We start from the raw sequence: 20,276 nt of genomic DNA on the forward strand, positions 1-20,276 counted from the left end.
ATCTGGGACCCCTTGGGGGATGTCCACAGGCCAGGCCGAGGGACCCCACCAGTGCATGAACCTGTGCACCAGACCTCTAGTATTAATTGGGCGTGGGGAGCAGGCCTAAGATGTCAGTCGGACATCCTTAGTGTTGCCATGTAGGTGGGAGAGGCTCCCACCACCACCGCTGCGCTCGTCAGCCATGAGCCTGACTTCTGGCTGAGTGGCACTCCCCCTGTGGGAGCACACTGACCACCAGGGGGCAGCTCCTGTGTTGAGCATCTGCCCCCTGGTGGTCAGTGCATGTCATAGCAACTGGTCATTCTGCCATTCGATTGAATTGCATATTAGCCTTTTATTATGTAGGATTACTGTATATCCACATTTTCATGCAATGGTACTGTGGAAGACTGAGCAAACACTCTTGGCAACTTAGTGCAGTGATGGCAAACCTTTTGAGCTCGGCTTGTCAGCATTTTGAAAAACCCTAACTTAACTCTGGTGCCGTGTCACATATAGAAATTTTTTGATATTTGCAACCATAGTAAAACAAAGACTTATATTTTTGATATTTATTTTATATATTTAAATGCCATTTAACAAAGAAAAATCAACCAAAAAAATGAGTTCGCGTGTCACCTTTGACATGCATGTCATAGGTTCGCCATCACTGAACTAGAATAACCAAAACAACCAGAATGACTGGTTGCTATGATGCACACTGTGGCCGGCCAACCGGTCTGATGGGGGCAGGGCCAGCCGGCCAACCTCCTGTGGCCCCTTCCCCTGGCTGGCAGGCCTGATCGGCCCAATCGGGGTGGGCTGGCTGGAACCAACCCGTGCATGAATTCGTGCACCGGGCCTCTAGTCAATTATAAATAGATGTGATTGGTTGCTATTTGTGTGTGTGGTTTTTTTTTGCAGAACTCTAATAAGAAAAGTGTAAAATTTGTATTTAAGCAAACAGTGAACATTTGCAATCAACTAAATCAGTGGTTGGCAAACTGCAGCCCCTTGAGTGTGGCTCTTCCACAAAATACCACGTGTGGGCGCACATGTACAGTGCAATTGAAACTTCGTGGCCACACTCAAGGGGCTAAAGAGCCGCATGTGGCTTGCGAGCTGCAGTTTGCCAACTACTGAACTAAATATTCGTCTTTCAAATTAGGACTGCAAATTTCTGTTAAAGAGTATTGCCGTATGTCTGATGACTTCCTTTTCAGTACTAGGGTTTTCTCGTGGAGTACAGTATGTTAATATTTACCTATATAACTAATCTGTTAATGGTTTTTGAAAAACCTTTATTTCAAATATTTTAGTAATCCTCTATTTTCATTTTAACCTACATAAGCCTCTAATTTTTTCCCCCCGAGGAAAGCATTTGGTTTATTAGTTTTGTCTTAATGTGAGAAAAATTGTATTTTTTTAAAGTGTTGTCAAACTGAATTCTTTATGCATCAAAGTTGTTTTTGTAAAGGAAAATAAAATCACTTTCTTGCCGGGTTAAGTAAGAAACCATATGGATTTTTTTTAACTTACAGAAATGGAAATATGTGTAACTTGTTAGTATTGTATCAAACAAATGTTGCATAGAGATAATAGAACATTGCTTGTAAATAATTCAGCGGATTTTTAATATATTTTTATATTATGAAATGTACTATAGATGTTTTTCTAGAGGCATGAAAGTTAAATGTATATATTATGGGTAGAAATAATATTGAAGGATATTATAATTCACTAGTCCTGCCAGAGGAATTGTTAATAAAGCACCTTCTTTAACAATAAATGTCTTTTTCAGATTTAAGGGACTATGTACTACTCATAATATCTTTAAGAACAAAACACATTGAACATCTTTCCAGAAAGTCTTTGCAGGAGGACCTATACCCATAATAGAATTATGGCGCTCATTTCTGACAGTGACCGTGAAATCAATCATTTCCGCACTGTTGGAAGGACATATTGTAAAGTATGTGGTTATATGCAATCAAACTGCAGAAAATACTCCTGATTGAGGAGTTTTCACTTTACTACAGTGATATAAAAACCAGCAGTTTTACACTAAGATTTTTAAAGAATAGACAAAAATATAGAACTAAGCCTTTGGTTCCAAAATGGGAAAGTTCCATGATACATAAGTCATATCTCATTTACTTTAAAAATGTTTTAAAATAAAGGTTATGGGGACTTTATTCATAAACAACAGGGTGAAGAGCTATATACATGAAATGAGTCATATAAAGTAAAATGAAGTGCAAATAAAAGCACTGGTACTATAAGACATTCTGGAATGGTTGTTTAATAAGGGTATTATTCATATGATCTGTAGCAAGTGTGATTTTATTTTTCAAAAGAAAAGCAAAGCAATGTGTTTTCTTACCATTTTTGTTTCTTTTATTTAAGCACTTCATTGCTTTATTCTGTATCTGCGAAGTAATCTGCAATCTTCTTTGTTCTTTTTAAATTTTGATTTGTTAAAAAATTGCCAAATAGACGTGCTTCAGATATATAGTTGGTACCTCTATTTTTTATTTTATTGCCTCATGTTCTTGTAAGTCGATCTTAATTGACTGGTGATTGTAAACGTTGCTGAGTATCTTTTCTAATAAAACAAAAGCAGATTACATTTAGCTTCAAAAATAAAAATAAAAATAAATAAAAGGCTATGGGTTAGATTCCCGGTCAGGACACATGCCCAGGTTGTGGTTTTGATCCTCAGTAGAGGGTGTGCAGGAGCCAGCCTATCCATGTTCTGCTTTCACAGTGATATTTCTCTTTCTCTCTCTCCCTCCCTCTCTCTCTAAAAATCAATAAACGAGTCTTAAAAGAAAAAAACCCTACTAAACACTATGCATGAGAGTTCCAGTTGCTCCCATCCATGTTAACAGTTGGTGTTGTCAGTGTATTGGATTTTGGTCATTCTAATAAGTAGGTGGTTGTATCTCCTTGTTTTAATCTGTAACCCTAATGATGTATGATGTTGGACATCTTTCGATATACTTATTTAACATTTCTGTATCTTTGGTGATGTATCTGTAGAGATCTTTGCACATATTTTAATTGGGTTTTTCATTTTCTTATTGTTGAGTTTTAAGTGTTCTTTGTATATTTTGGATAGCAGTCTTTTATCAGATGTGTTTTTTGCAAATACTTTCTCCCAATGTGTGGCTTGTCTTCTCATTCTTTCAAGAACTTTTTTTTTTTTTAATTCTTACTCCTGGATTCAGTTGCCCTTAGGAAATGGGTATTGGCAAGGCTTTTGGTTTTGTCTTCAGGTGTTGGGAGTCCCGATACAACAGCATCCAGTGGGTTGTCCCCTATCTAGTTAGTACTTAAGAAGACTGGAAGTACTCTATTACATATAGTTAATCTGTCTATTTAACACTTCTGTCTACTTATACTCCCGAGAGAAAAGTCACACTGCCCATCTCTCCCCCTGAACTGGATAGTCTAGCTTTAGATTACCTATTGGTGACTTATTTTAGCTTTCAAACTGTTCTTGATATTCACTTTGAGCTGTTTCCATTGCTTTATTATATTACCATGGTGAGAGTAGGCCATGGTGTCATCTGGCCCTGTTGTACTCTGTCTAGGCCTGTGCTTTTTCCTGGAACTTATGCTGAGCTAGCATCCCAGTTCTTGAAGAAGGGTAGCTGTATCTTAACAGTTTCCACCAATTCAAAGTTTGGAGTCTACTGGTTTTGCCTATTGACATCTTTTACTCTTGAGTGAAAATGGTATCTTCAAAGATGTTTTTATAAAACCTCCATGCAATTATTTGAATTTGGGTAAAGGCATGGACACAGTAACATTTTGTTGTTTTCTTTTTAAAATTAAATCTTTATTATTGAAAGTATTACATATATTCCCTCCCCCGCATTGGGCCCTTATTTTGTTGTTTTCTTCACAATCCACTGAGCTGAGCCTGTTGAGTGTGTGTGAGTGGTGGGAAGAAAGAGCATTTGCAATAGATGTGGCCTGGCTCTGGCTGCACCTCTGTTCCCACTTACTGCTGGGACACTACAAAGGAAGGTTGAGTTTTGTGGAACATTTTCCAGCTAGTAAATGGATGACAGCCAACTCAAATGGTCTGATGAAGAGAAACGACCCCTCCCTCAATCCCTGGGAATTTAACCCAGACAGATGTCAGGAGTCAAAGGGAACCCTGCCAGATTCTTAGTTTTGCTAATACATATAGGAGTGGATGACTGGCGAGGGAGAAGGACAGAGCTGGGAGGGAGATTGGGGAGGGGTGGGAATGGTACATGGCCTCAGTATTTCACTACTTCCTGGGTTCTTTTGGCCTCTATCTGAATATTAGAAACAAAACACTCAGTTCACTGGCCAGAAGCCTAACTGCACCTGCTAAAACATAGAATAGGGCAGTGTAGTCTTAGTCAGCAACTTCTGTCTTTGTCCTGTTGCCCCTAGTTATGTGTATTATCTCACTTAATCTTCATAACAAACCTGTGATAGTGATATAAAATACCCACTTTTCAGGTAAAGAAACTGAGACTTACAAAGTTTAAGTAACTTGCTCAGGATCACACAGCTCTGAACCATGAGGGCCACGTTCTAATTTGGAACATATCAAGCCATTCACAGAATTAAAGGGAAAGTTGAAAAATGGGTAGGAAGCCATGGAATCCTAGGCAGCGGGGAAGCCAGGCAAAGCCATATCACAGACTCGTCTGATTTGGTCACCACACTTGGCACTTGTACCACTGTTTGTTCAAGGTGCAGTGCTCTTGGGCTCTTGATTCCACCATGGAGAATTTACTCACAATTCCTCCATTTTGTTGTCATTCTCTCAAAATCCAAGTTGGAACACCCAGTTGGCTGGCCTTATTTCACATGTTAGTGTTCTGCCTGCCAGGAGGCAGAAAGGAGTCTCTGGCCTGTTTGACTTCTGTCGTGGAGGGTTGGGTCCTGCTTCCCACCAAGACTGACACAATCAGAGAGTCCCCCAAATAGGAAGAGTATTAGGGTGCTGAGCAGCAATAACACAAAGGGTAGATGTCCACCATAGAGTCTCAGGGTGCAGATCTCCGTGTGGCACCTGCTGAGGACGTGTCGAACTGGGGAGCTGTGTCTTCCCTGTAAACCAGGCTATTTTTCCTGAGATCAGGGTCTGCCTAACAGAGTGCAACAGAACTTTCAAGGACTATACAAAATACTGTATGTGGGTTTTCACGTGAGGACCTCTGGCTGTTTCTGATTCACTAAAACTGACTGCCACAGAGATGAGTGACCAGCAGAACCAGCCAGCTGTTAGGATCAATCTAAGGAGGGAGCATGTGGAAGAGATCCATAGGGGAAACTCTCTAATTTCTGGTCTTAACTGATCCTCACTGTGGTGTCCTGAGACCCTGAATTTGTATACATTCTGGGAAATATTTTATTGTAGCTTTCCTGACTGACTATATGAAACATTTTCTACAGTGGGAAGGAAAAAGAATTAATGCACATGGTCTTTCTTAAGTGATTTGCTTGAATGTCTTTGAATTAAGATTAGGGACCATAGATATCTATTTTTTATCCTCACCCGAGGATATTTTCCTTTAGTTTTTAGAGAGAGTGGAAGAGAGAGGGAAAGACAGAGAGAAATATTGATATCAGAGAAACGCATCGATTGGTTGCCTCCTGCACATTGGGGAGGAGCCTGTAACTGAGGTACATGCCCTTGACCGGAATCGAACCCAGAACTCTTCAGTCCTCAAGTTTGACGCTCTATCCATTGAGCAAACTGGGTAAGGCCCATATCTATTTTGTAACTTCATCATCTAGCATTGTGCCCAGCATACAGTAAGCACCTAAAAAGTATTTGGATGAATGAATGAATGAATTTTCCTTAGCAGTCTTTTTTTCTGAAACTGAATTGATTCTTGTGAAATGGTGGAGAATGTATAGTCATGCAGGTTTGAAACATTTTGCAAAATTTTTAGATTAAAAAATAATTCTAAGTCTGCTATAGGAAAAAGGACCACAGTGACATGCTTTTTACTTGTGTTTTTACAGGTGTTCCAGGATTTGGGGACTGAAGTACTGAATGGAGCTGCCAAAGGCTATAACATCTGCCTTTTTGCCTATGGACAGACAGGCTCTGGGAAGACATACACCATGCTGGGGACCCCAGTGAGTATTGCAATTGGAATGAGATATCTTCCTAATGGCACAGCAAGTCTGAATCTCGAATGGTCCTAACCACTGAGAGAGAGAATGTGAGTTTCATAATCAGTCAACTTTACCAAGATTTAATGGGCCCTCTTCTGTATTAGCCAGTAGGTTTCTCAGCCCTTTAATTGAAGGGTAAACTTTGAATAATTAGCTCTGTTTATTAAACCCCGAAGAACCTTAGAATTTTACAGCTCTCTTTGATGAAGCAGACCTTGTCAGTCCTTCTGAATTTCTCATATCATTGATAAGACCCAGCCTGAGTCTTAAGTGCTGGCTGGGACTGAGCAGAAATGAGGCTACATGTGTTTGACCTGAGTGTTAGAAAGAAGCAGGAGAAACAACTATTGGGATGGGAGCTTTCTAAAGTATGTAGGACTTATGAGAGCCTTCTTTTATCATGGAAAATTAGAAGGGTAGAGTTCCTTAAGAATACCTCTTTATTTTAGAGTTAGAAGTCCACTGCTGAGGTGAACTGGTGGAGCAGTGACAGCACTAACATTCTTTAGAACACTATTCCTCCTGAAAGATTATCCTTACTGCCTTGGGCTCAGCTCATGCTCACTATGTCCATGTTTATTGTGATTTTATATATTTGAAGTTAAAAGAAGAAAATGCCCATCAAATCAGGGGTATAAAGCCTTTAACCTGAGTACAGGTTAGCACTAGATCCAAGATTAAAAGAGAAGTCACTTCTCTCTAAATGTGTGTTTTGAGCACACCTGTATCTATTTTTCCTGGGTGTAGCAACAGGAGATAGGTTCTGAGAGGAAACACCATGAGAAAGTGGGTTGATCCAAGAAAGATGAAACTTCATTTCACAAAAGCAGGTATTTCTTCCTTCTTGGGCTGGTGATCTGCCTCTCATCTGGTGTCTTCCTCCTGAGAGCACTGCGAATAGCGTCTTCGCCACAGTACCAGTGAAACTGCTTGGAGTGAACAGGCCAGCACAAGGAGCCATGTGCCCGTCCTCCTGCTGACAGCTCCTGGGTGTTGGGTGAGGAGCATCAATGAGAGTGAACAGTAATGCTTTCCTTCCTTCTGTTCTCCAGGCCTCTGTCGGGCTGACGCCGCGGATATGTGAGGTATAGATTCTCTTTTGACTGGATCCTCTCAAAGTAGGTCTCCTTTGTACACTCCAGTGAAATTCCAACCCTCTGGTTCATGCAGGGTCTCTTCGTCAGGGAGAAAGAATGTGCCCCACCGCCTTCCTCCTGTAGGATAAAAGTAAGGTAAGAACCTACCAGGCTCTGGGGCCTAATGTTCTTCTATTTTCACTCCAGATTCTGGCATGTTCAGCTGTTCTCTTTGCTTCCAGAGTCTTCCAGAAGAATGGAGGAACGCCATAGCAGAAATATTTTGCAGTATAGAAAGATGAGAAACGTACTTAGGTCTTTGGGTTGTAGAAAACTCAATTCCTTTCCTGAGGCTTAACAAGCAGGTGTCTCCTTTGTACCAGTTTGCCATGACGGTCTGGTTTCCTTTCCTTCACTCTCTGTCCAATTTCATACTAGCTTTTAGACCAGTGGTTCTCAACCTTGGCTGCACATTAGAATCACCTGGGAATCTTTTTAAAATCCTGATTTCTGGGCCTCATCCTCCGGAAATTCTGTTTCTTTGTTACTAATGTTGTGGCCCCACCCCATAACAAAGAAACAGAATTTCCGGAGGATGAGGCCCAGAAATCAGGATTTTAAAAAGATTCCCAGGTGATTCTAATGTGCAGCCAAGGTTGAGAACCACTGTTTTAAACTTTCTCCTCCAGCCCCCACTGTGTTGTTCTCCAGGTCAGTCGTTCCCAGACTGATTGGTGCTGGCTGCTCCAAGATGAAGTTTTAACCAGTTTATAGTGAAAATGTTGACCAATTGCCCTTAATTCTCTGTATTCTTTTTTTGTGTTGTTCAACTTTTTTTTAATCCTATATAATAAAAGGGTAATAGCAAATTGTCCCCTCAACCCAGAGTTTGACCAGAGTTCGACCAGGGGGCAGGGCCGGCCCACCAACCGCCCAGGGCTCCCCACGTCCCCCGGCTGGCCCCACCTGATCGACCCTGATTGGGGCGGGCTGGCCGGACCCCACCCATGGGCAAATTCGTGCACCAGGCCTCTAGTTGAGATGTAATTTGTAAACCATAAAATTCATGCTTTTAAAGTATACAGTTTAGTGACTTTTCCTGATATTTGCAAAGTTGTCCAGCCATCATCACTATCTATTCCAGAACGTTTTTATCATTCCCAAAAGAGAAAATGCTCATTTTAAAAATTAAATTATTGAGAACATTATTTTTACCTTTTTAAGTTTGTAAAGTAAAAATTTGCAAACCCGTGTGCTTGTGTGTATGTGTATAAACATATATATGTATATTAAAAGTCTTATTGTCCATGAAGTCTGGGAACCACTATTCTAAGAGACATTTAGGGTTCTTGTGTCTAAATATGAGAAGGTTAAGGAGAATAATTGATCAGGAGAGTGTGCATGGAGCCTTTTTTTGACGGTTGACTCCATAGGCAAGCATCTGGGTTCTGGTGAGGAAGGCCTTTCTGTGGAAAGTGTGCTTTCTTGTGTATCAATATCTTTACTTATTTTAATAATTAGTCATAGCTGTTATTATTTTTAAAAGGAATAACATGCCAGTAGATTCCTACAAGATAGAGCATATCTTAAACAGAATCCCCATTTATAAAACAGGTAAAATGAGAATTGTCCTACTGAAGTTAGGGGTAGGGATCAAACCCTTATCACAAGCTTCCTTCATTGCTCAGGAGTGGCCCTTGAGATGCCTTCATAGAATGAGAGAGCTCAAAGATCACATTTGAAAACCACTTCACCAAACAAGCTCGTAGACTTTGTGCTGTGGCGGCCTGAGCAGGGGCCAGGCTGGTGGCAGCATACCCTAAAACCATGCTGAAATAGCCTCTTGAAGGTGAAACTTGAATCAGTACTGACTTTATGCTGAAATGTGCAAAACTGAAACTGAAGTGTTGATATCCAGTGCTGAAAACCCTGTTGTACACATGTAGAAAGAGACTCAAGGGGGAACCTGGTGTGATCAAGGTCTTAGAGGGTCAGGGATGGAACTAGAACAAGAACTAGGACCTTCTGATTGTTGGTTTGGTGTTTTTTTCCCCACTTATTTGGAAATCTAATCATGTTGCTTTCCTCCAAAATCTAATTAAAAATTTTTTTTAATTTACTGATTAGACAGAGAGAGAATCTGTTTGTTGTTCCACTTATTTATGCATTCATTGGTTGATTCTTATATGTGCCCTGACCAAGGATTGAACCCGAAATCTTGGCGTATTGATTATAACCAACTGAGCTACCCTGCCAGGGCCTCAAAGTTTAATTTTGAAAACATGTTACCATCTTTCAAAATCTAACTATGTGCCTTTTTCCTCATGTCTCTAGTTTTCTGGAAATCTATAATGAACGAGTGAGGGATCTGTTGAAGCCATCTGATCAAAAAAAATCCTATACCCTGCGGGTCAGGGAGCACCCAGAGATGGGGCCCTATGTTCAAGGTGAGCCACTGTGGTCCTGGAGGTCTGAGACCAAACCAGAGCGAGGGAAACCCTCCTAATGGTCATTCATTCAGTCAACAGTTGTATAATGATTACTTACTCTGAACAGCTACTGTACTAGATGCAGGGTATGTACTGATACATAGAAAAGAAAGTCCTCTTCTCATAGGCAAGCTTATACTTTTGTGGGCATGAATCAGAAAACAGCACTTAATTACAAGCTGTGAGGAAGGCTAATGAAAAAATAAATGGATGTAGTGATGTGGGTAAGTGGTATGGAAAAGGTGAGGTCTGCGGTGTCAGATCTAGCAGGGCCCGGCTGGTTCCTAGGCCAGTTAGTCTTCTTTTCGGGGTACTTTCTCTTCCATTGGCGGTGGTAGGGAGATGGGGATATATCAGACACAGGGCAGGATCTGAGCTGCTTCCTCATCACGCATGATATTTGGTGTTTGGTACCATGTGTCTTATTCCATTAGGTTTAGTCTTACTATTAAGTAGGAACAGTTGAGTTCTTCTGTGGAAGAAGTTTTTACCCTTTCAGGCCATTCATAAGAAGTAACATGTATATTTTATGCTCTTCTTGCCTCAGCAATATACTCATTTAAATCCTGACAAGGTGAGGGATATGAAAGATCAAGAGTTGGTCTCTCTCTGAACAGGGCTTGGCTAGTGGATGACTCAGTAGGTGTGCCAGTCATGATTCTGATACCTGTATCTTTCCCCAAACTTTCCATCATAAATGACAGATGAAAACAACAAAAAATACCACTTTCTTCGTTGGGAGCCAGTTGGAGTTTCCTTTGTCCCAGATGCTGGCCTTATCTTACTGAGCTTTCATCTTTCCCATGTATATGGCCTGTACAATTTTTACTATCTGCTTATCCCTTCCTTCCTTCAAGCTGATGTTTTTTATATTTCATCCAGCTCTTTTGTTTGTTTCAGGACCTTCTTTTTTAAAAATTTCCCCCCAGTTTTATTGAGATATAATTGATATACATTACTATATAAATTTAAGGTTTACAGCATAATGGTTTGACTTACACATATTGTGAAATGATTACCACAAAAAGTTAACATCCATCATCTCATATAAATACAATAAAAAGAAAAAAATGTCTCCTTCTGATGAGCACCGTTAGGAGTTACGTAACAATTTCATATATAGGGTGCCCCCAAAAAATCTATGCACACTTTAACAGCTGGTAGCTCAGTTTTGAAAATGAAATATATTGTAATAAAACCTGCCTTTATAATTATCCCAAGTGTGTGTATACATTTTTGGGGACATCCTATATATCTCAGTAATGTTAGCTGTAGTCATCATGTTGTACATTATTACTTCCCTAGTACTTAATTATAACTGGAAGTTTGTACCTTTTGTCTACCTTCCTTCAGTTCTCTCTCCCCTCTCCCCCCACCTCTGGTAACCACACATCTGATCTCTTTCTATGAGCTTGGTGGTTTTTTCAGAATTTACATATAAGTGAGCTCATACAGTATTTGTCTTTCTTTGTCTGACTTACTTCAGTTAGCATAATGCCCTGAAGGTCCACCCATGTTGTTTTTTAATGGCTGAATAATATTCCATTCTGTGTGTGTGTGTATATATATGTGTGTGTGTGTGTATGTATACATTGTATATATATGTATACATCATATATATATGTACCTATATCTACATATATCTATGTCTTGCAACTTAATTTACCCATTCATTCATTTGATGGACACTTTGATTGTTTCCATGTCGTGGCTATTGTGAATAATGCTGCTGTGAACATGGAGGTGAGATATCTCTTTGAGTTAATGTAGGAATGTTTTCTTTCTTCCTTTTTATTTTTTCCATCACCATTTATCCCCTCTAGGAATATTTTCTTTAAGAAAACATAACCACAGAACTAGTATCACATCTAACTAATAACAATTCTTTACTAAAAAACGTTAGTCAGTGTTCAAATTAGTGTGCTAACATTTAGAGTAACTGTATTTAGCAATGAGCCTGTGTAGTTACTTTGCTCCTGAGTCTCTGATATAGAGATTCACTAGCACAGTTATGATGGCCCTTTTTGATTTGCTAAGTAGTCAGTCATAAAAATTTACTTTCATGTCTTCAAGCAACTTTCCACCTATCTAAATCTTCCCCATTCTACAGTGGCCAAAGTCAAGTCTTACTTCCTCCATGGAGCCTGCCCTGACCACTTCTCTGATTTCCTGAGCATTGGTTATCCTACTCCTGTGACACTTGGCCAGATTGTCATGTATAGTATAACTGCTCATGACTGTAAACTGCGGGAAGATAGGGACATATCTACTGTATGTCAAACTGAGTCTGTCATATTGTGGGGAGATAGTACCTGTATACTTCGGGAATTTAATGAAGACCAAATGAAGAATTATATGAAACTTTTTTTATAACCTACATAGCAAAATTGTAAGGGATTTTATTGTTAGTGGTTGGTTGTTGTTGGCGTAACTGCTATATGAATTAGTCTTAGATTATAATCTTTGTAGGGGCAGAGACCTATGTTTCCAGAGCCTATCACAATACTTAACAGTAGGCTTCCAATAAATATTTGATTTAATTTATTATTTGAATGATTTAGAAAGTTCTCTCATGTCTATTCAATAATATAAAGTAGAAAAAAATAAAGTAGAAATGATAAAGTTCAAGAACTAGAGGGAAAGGTTAAACTTTACCAAAAATGTTATTTAATTTTTTTCTCCTTCACAAATCTGATAGGTTTATCTCAACATGTAGTTACCAACTATAAGCAAGTAATTCAACTCTTGGAGGAGGGAATAGCAAACAGGTAACACATTTGTTTGTTCCTATCATTCTTTTGAGCCTCATTCTTCAGTCCTGTGTTCTCATCCCCCTTTGGCATGTATGATGATATCTACCTCTGCAGCTCCCAACTCCTATTCAGAAGGCCTTTCTCACAACAGTAATGTACCCACGGTAAGGTGCAGTGACTTAAGATTTAGTGCTCTTCTCACTTGTAATGAGATGGTCTTAAACTGAAGAATGATTGACTTAGATTTAGGTAAAGGGAAGGCTCTCCTGACGTAACATTGGAATGAATTTATGAGAGAGACTGAATTCTATCTGGCTTAAGCAGTATTTGTCTTTCTGCACTGTAATTCAAGATCTACTTTTAAAGGTCTTTCTGGCACTATAAGATTAATATTCCTTGTTTAATCACAACATTCTTTGTCTTTGAGGTTTCTTCTCCAGCAAGTTCTTTACCTCCCCTTGTCTTTATTTAATGGGTTCTTGGGGATATTCTTCCAATACTACTCTTTAGTATTCCACTTTTCAACTGTGATTTTTGTTTCTGTTGCTTATAAACAAAGTTCTAATGTAGTTTAGCATGAAGATACATTCCCTTTTATTCTCTGATATCAGTTCCTAGAATACTGCTTCTGCCTTCATTGGACCATCTCCTAAATATACTGGACTAAATTTGGATGTTTTATGATTCTCATCTGTAAGCCTCAACACTAGCATTTCTTGTGTTCCCCATGGATCCTCAAGGATTCACCAGACATAAACAATCCTCGTCCTAATTGTCTTGCCTTGTATACGTAGAATCACAGCAGCTACCCATGTTCATGAGGCCAGCAGCAGATCCCATGCCATCTTCACTATCCACTACACACAGGTTGGTTTCCTCTTATATTTGGTTAGATTTCTTCCTCTCCTAGTCCCTTTTGACTTCTTCCATTTACAGGTCTAGTAAGCTGTGCACCTAGAAAGGGTAGAGGCATTTAATAAGACTAATTAAAATATCTTCTACTTATATTTACTTTTAACATTTCAAAGAACTTTCATATCTGTGATCAGTATGAGCATTTAAAGCAAATAGCAAGATTGAAATAAAAATAACCGTTAAAATGAAAGAACAGAAGATTCACTTCTATTATGATGGAATGAGGAGGTCAATAAACCCTATCCCCAAAAAGCAACCATAAAGCTGGACAAAACTGTCAAAAGCAACCATTTCTCTATTCTAAAAATAGATCACAGACATATGATAAACTGAGAAGCATAAATTCAAGAAAACTATTGAATGTACACTGTACATATGAGCTGTATAGTGTACTCAAGTATAGTGGACTTTCTTGGGCTGCTCCCATCCCTATCTCTGTTAATAAGGTAGTTCAATCGGGGGAGGGAAGGTTGTGAAAACCAGCAGTTTTGTTGCTGCTGGTACCAGAGGTGTTGATTTGGGGCATTGTCAGTTAAAGTGGTGATCTCAGTGGTAGGTGAATAAGGAGGGCCAGTGGCTCCATTAGTCTCAGATTGTGGTTCTGTTTCAGGCAAGAATGAACTGGCAGGCTAACGGGATTTAACAGGGATTCTGAGAGATGATACAGCCATAGGGGCTGTGATGAGATCCACACATATCCTGTGCACATACACAGCAGAGACTAAATAGAGACTCAAGCCAGCCACACAGCCCTGACTGGCAGCATCTGCACATACATGCAGAGGAGACACAGAGGGCCCTGTGACTAGTGAATGCTGGGGTAAACTTAAAAACTGCCTGACCTTTTAATTTATTCCCTAGCCCACATAGATCCGTCAACAGAGAGTAGAAGTCTTTTTGGCTCAAGGTATTTGATGACAACTTCTGACCAATCTTTGCCTAAACACTAAGCTATGTAGATACAGGGGTGGCTCCTAAGAAGCCAAGCTTAAAATTGAAAACAACCATGGGAAAAACCTACTGAGACTGCTTTGTCTACATATTAGGGGAGACAGATTTTAAAGATTTATTCCAGGCAAGTTACCAAACAAAACAACCACTCTACCACCCTAAGTAGGAAAAAAATCAGAATCAAGTGGTGTTACAATATATTATCTAAAATATCTAGTATTCAACCAAAAATGATTAGACATGGAACACAAATAAGAAAGTGTAACCCATGATTAAGAAAAAAATAAACAGTCAATAAAAACTGGCTCTAAGTGCTCCAGATATTGGATTTAGTATACAGTGGCTCCAAAGCAGGTAATAAAAATATGTTTAAAGAACTGAAGCAAACCATTTTAAGAATTAAAGAAAAGCATGATGACAATGGCTATAAGAAATTTCACTAAAATGATATAAATTTTTTTAATGGGAATTCTGGAATCAAAATGTACAATAATTGAAATGAAAAATTCACTAATGGAACTCAATAGCAGATTTGAGATGGCAGAAGAATTATTTTTGAAGAAGACAAATGCAAATTGAAGAAAAATGAACAGAGCCACTCAGACCTGTGGAACAAAATCAAGTCTGCCAACATAAATGTAATGGGAATTCCAGAAAGAGAGAAAAGAGAATAGTCATAAGAAAATTGTGAAAAATAATGGCCAAGAAAATTACCCAGATTTGTTCAAAATCATTAATCTACATATCTGAGATGCTTAAGAATGCCAAATAAAATAAACACAAACAGAGCCATACCCAGACACCTCATAGTGAAACTGTTGAATGAGGAAGAGAAACTTAAAATCAGGTAGAGGAAAATGACTTGTTATGTACAGAACAATTACATGATTAATGGCTGACTTATCATCAGAAGTATTGGACACCAGAAAACAGTGATAAAAAAATAAAACTGTCAACCAAGATTTATATATGCAGCAAAACTAGCTTTCAAAAGTGAAGATGAAATAAGGACATTCCGACATTGAAAACACACACACATACACACACACACACACACACACACACACACCCATACACACAAAAACCCATCCAGAATTCTTGCTAGCAGCCTATCTTACACTAAAGGAAATCTTTCAGGCTAAAATAGAGTGATATATTCTTTCTCATTTCCTCTAATGTCATTAAAAGAATAAAATTTTATATAAAACAATAATATAATGCTTTATTGTTTTTTTATCATATGTATACATTGTCATACATCATGAAAATAAATAGAAAAACAAAAATTATAATTCTGAACACATCAATAATTACATTAAGTGTGAATGGATGAGGATACAAATTATCAAACTAGGTAAAAGCAAGACCCAACTATATGCTGTCTATAAGAAACACTCCTTAGATTAAAAGGGATAGGTTGAAAGTAATGAGATGGAAAAAGTTACACCACATACATAGTAACTGTAAGAGAGTTAGAGTACTATAATAGTGTCAGACAAAAAAAAAGAGTTTAAGACAAATACTAGAGACAGACATTTCATCAAGAAGATACAACAATTTTAAATGTATGTGCTCCAAAATTGACAGAATTGAAAAGAAAAATAGGCAATTCAGTAACAGTAATTGGAGATTTCAGTGCCCCACTTTCAATAATTGGTAGCAACAACTAGACAGGAATTTGCAAGAATATAGATTTGAGCAACATTCTCAACCAAATGTGACCTTACAATTAAAGAATACTGCACTTAACATCTATATGCATATATAGGCAACTGATTTTATAACCAAGTGGCAAAGGCAATTCAATAGAGAATGTCTAGTAGTCTTTTCAACAAATAGTGGTAGGACAATCGGATATCCATATGTTAAAAAAATAAAAACAAAGGAAGACAACTTTAATCTATACCTTGTACTTTATCTAAAAATTAACTCAAACTGGATAATAGACATAAATATAAAACCTGAAAATATTACTCTTGTGGAAGATAACATGGGAGAACTTTTGTGATCTTTGATTAGGTGAAGTTTTTAGTTATGACACTAACAATACAAATTGAACAAAAGAACAAATGGAAATTTGGAATTGGTCAAAATTTTAAACTTCTACTCTTTGAAAGACACTATTAGAGAATAAAAAGAAAAGCCACAGATTGGGAGAATTTGTTTGTAAAACATACATATATGATAAAGTATTTGTATCCAGAATATATAAAGAACTCTCCAAACTTAATAAAACAACTCAAAACAATGGTAAAAATTTGGAGCCAACATTTCATTAAAGAAAATATACAGATGGCAGTTAAGCACTTGAAAAGATGCCCAACATCATTAATTATTATAGGATGCAAATTGAAACCAAATGATATATCACTACTCACCTTTTAGAATGGCTAAAAATAGCCCTAGCCGGTTTGGCTCAGTGGATAGAGCGTTGGCCTGTGGACTGAAGGGTCCCAGGTTCCATTCCCGTCAAGGGCACATGCCCGGGTTGTGGGCTCTATCCTCAGTGAGGGATCAGCCGATCAATGATTCTCTCTCGTCGTTTCTTTCTCCCTCTCCTTTCCTCTCTGAAATCAATTTTTAAAAATCTATTAAATAAAATGGCTAAAATTAAAAACAGTGATTATTCTAAATAGTGGCAAGATGTATAGGAACTGGAGTTCTCATACACTAACTACTGGTGGGAATGGAAAGTGGTACAGTAACTTTTAAAAACAGTTTCTTTAAAAATTTAACATATGCCTACCATGTGATCCACTCCTAGGTATTTTTCCCAAGACCAAAAAATGTCCATACAAAGCCTTGTAAACAAATATTAATATTTGTACTTGTATAAAATATATTTTGTAATAAATTATAAAATTTATTTGTAATTGTTCAAAACTGAAAACAACCCAAATGTCCATCAAGAGGTGAATGGATAAACCATGCAATGGAATACTACTCAGCAATAAAAATGAATGAACTACTGATATACACCTCAAAATGTATGAATCTTGAGATAATTATGCAGTGAAAGAAGCCATATAGTGTATGATTCTATTTATATGAAATATCCTGAGAAGACGAATTTATAAAAACAGAAAGTTGGTGAGTGGTTGCCTCGGGCTGGGGATGGGAATGGAGACTGACTGCAAACACACTTGAGGAAAATTGGGAAATATTTTAAAGCTGGATTTTTGGTGATGGATGTACAACATTAAAACAAAACAACAAAAACATTGAATTAAAGAGGGAAAAATAGGGAAAAGTACTTTTGCTCTTGAGGGCTGGATGCCCCTGAATATAATATAAAGATACAGAGTGCTTGCCCTAGCCAAGTGGTCGGCAAACTGCGGCTCTTTGGCCCCTTGAGTGTGGCCACGAAGTTTCAATCGCACTGTATGTGCGCGCCCGCACGTGGTATTTTGTGGAAGAGCCACACTCAAGGGGCCACAGTTTGCCGACCACTGCCCTAGACCATCGATTTCCAACCCGTGTTCTGCAGCACACTGGTGTGCTGCCAAGTTTTAAAACATGCAATACCTGACTATTTAGTCAGGGGTGCTGACCTCTTTTCCCTTAGAATGTCAAATAAGAAAAATGAAAACAGCTGACACAACAGCCACCCAGTGTGAATGATCAAAATTACACCTAATTTTTTGTGAGATCAGCAAAAAATACATTTTTTTGGTGTGCCACATAATTTTAGTAATTAGTTTGTGTGCCATGAGATGAAAAAGGTTGAAAGTCGCTGCTGTAGCCAGTTAACCTGATGTGACTCAGGTTAACAAGAGAGACAAACCAAACCTCCAGCAGGGGCCCAACCCGCTGTGAGAGTGGGAGCCCTGGAGGAGAGCTGAGCATTTGCCTGGTAAATTGTACGAAAATTCTTGGTGTCCCTGAACATTGTGTTCAGAGGACTTTTGGGGGATTTGCCCAGTTTTTTCAGTAGAAGTCTTGCTTATATTTTCAGTGAAGTAAGGACCCAGAGCTTACTGATTGTATCTATCAGATGTTGAGATCTCATCTGGCACATTTGAATATAGATTTTTTGGAATGAGTTGGCTAAAAACCCAAAATATCACCTTGGTTAGGAGGGTGTCTAAGGGGGAAAAAAAACCCTCATTGTTCCAAATGATAAGGTTTAAATGTGTTTTCTGCCTTAGGCGGTTCTGGAGAATAACCTCCCCTCTGAAGTCGCTAGCAAGATCAACCTTGTGGACCTAGCAGGCAGGTAATTAGATTTCAAAGCCAAGGGGAATTACTCCCTTGGCAGTGACCTTATTCTTGCTCATTTTTTAGGGAATAATCTTGTTCTAACCTTTTTCATATTTCAACAATCCTGAGGAAATTACAAAAGAAACATATTCTTTGAATACTAGGTTAATAAATTATAGCTTCTAGGAACTGAAAAGTTCTGTGTCAGGGGATCTCAATCCTAGTTGTCCATTAAAATCACCTGGGACCTTTTAAAATTCCCAATGCCTGGGCTGCACCTTAGACCAAATAAATCAGGATATTAGAGGGGTCAGGGGAGTTCAAGCATTGGTAGTTTTTAAAGCGCTCAGTGCTAGCCAGAATTGAAAACTGCTGCTCTAAAAAGCATACTTTTTTTCCTTTGACTTAGTTTTGATTTTGTGCATCTCTCTACATTACTAAAAAAAGTTTTGTTTTATTTTTTAATATTTTGGCATTGGGGAAAAGACACTGTCTTTTAAATATTAGAATGAAGCATGAATTATAGTCACATGTCCAGAAAGAAAGTCTTGGGGACAATGTGGTCACAGAAAAGTAAGATGAAATAAGGAAATTTTCTTATTTTAAAACTGCTAAATAATTAATATGGTACAGCATTCCCTTAAAAACTAAGTGCAAAAAAACCCAAAAACAACTAAATGCTATCTGGAATGAACTATATCAATTCATCAGAAGTATAAATTTTGACTATTGCCCATTTATTTAAAAAAGGAATTTGAGACAGTTGACAGTAATGACACAGATACCATAAAGCCATTAATGTGTGAAATCTTACCTAATAATAGACAAACATGTAAATTGACTGTACCTTTGCTACGCTAACCAGCCAGCCAATCAGGAGAGTATGCAAATTAACCTAACAAAGATGGTGGCTAATTTGCATACATAGGCTCCAAGGGGTGGAGCAGCGATGGCCCCGGGGCCGGTGGAGCAGCGAAGCCTCACGGTTCCGGAGCTGGCTTCGGCCGGAGCCCGGCCAGAGCAAAGGCCTGGGTGCCGGGTCCTGGAGGAAAACCGGTGCCGGCAGCCAGGGGAAAGGAAGGCCTATTGCACGAATCTCTTCGTGCAACAGGCCTCTAGTAAAACAATAAAGGCAGAGGGGAAGTGACTATACCAAAAAGCTATCTATCTATCTATATATATACAGTGGGACCGAGTTTAATTTTTAATTTGTTCCGAGACCAAGCTCGTTAACTCAAATTACTCTGTCAACTCAATGCAAAAAATTGGCCGAGAGACAGCTGGTATCTCAAAAAACTCTTTAGTCGGGACACTCGTAAGTCAAGGCCCCACTGTATAAGAAGCCAGCGACCGTAACGCCGTAACGACTGGTCACTATGACGCCCACTGGGGCCAGCGAACCGGCCTGATCTGGGGTGGGGCCGGCCAACCAACTTCCCATGGCTCCTCCCCTGCCTCCTTGCCCCTCATCGGCCTCTCCCACCCCGATCAAGGGCCGGCGGCCGGCCAACCCCCCTGTGGCTCTTCCCCCTGACTGGCCTTGCCCCCAATCGGCCCACCCCACCCTGATCGGCCCTCAGCCCCTCCCCACAGTAGGCCCTGCCCTGATAGCCCCCCTACCCCAATAGGGGCGGGGCCATTGGTCAACCTCCTGCAGTCCCTCCCCCCAGCCAGTTCTGCCCCTGATCGGCCCCCCAACTCTGATCAGGGGCAGGGCCGGCCAGTCAACCACC

The 20,276-nt window shown here is 39.1% G+C and overlaps 1 protein-coding gene across 1 annotated transcript in view; it reads left to right on the forward strand.

Annotated features, from left to right (window-relative positions):
* STARD9 (StAR related lipid transfer domain containing 9) overlaps positions 1 to 20,276 on the forward strand; it is a 92,002-nt gene that overhangs the window by 29,868 nt on the left and 41,858 nt on the right. The window contains exons 3-9 of the mRNA XM_023757534.1: positions 6,004 to 6,120; positions 7,212 to 7,244; positions 7,330 to 7,391; positions 9,570 to 9,682; positions 12,423 to 12,492; positions 13,272 to 13,344; positions 18,492 to 18,559. Of these exons, the coding sequence (XP_023613302.1) occupies positions 6,004 to 6,120; positions 7,212 to 7,244; positions 7,330 to 7,391; positions 9,570 to 9,682; positions 12,423 to 12,492; positions 13,272 to 13,344; positions 18,492 to 18,559 (536 nt within the window). The remainder of the gene's footprint in view (positions 1 to 6,003; positions 6,121 to 7,211; positions 7,245 to 7,329; positions 7,392 to 9,569; positions 9,683 to 12,422; positions 12,493 to 13,271; positions 13,345 to 18,491; positions 18,560 to 20,276) is intronic.

Source organism: Myotis lucifugus, unplaced genomic scaffold (genome assembly GCF_000147115.1).
Source record: "Myotis lucifugus unplaced genomic scaffold, Myoluc2.0 scaffold_109, whole genome shotgun sequence".
In the NCBI taxonomy this organism is placed as follows: Eukaryota; Metazoa; Chordata; class Mammalia; order Chiroptera; family Vespertilionidae; genus Myotis; species Myotis lucifugus.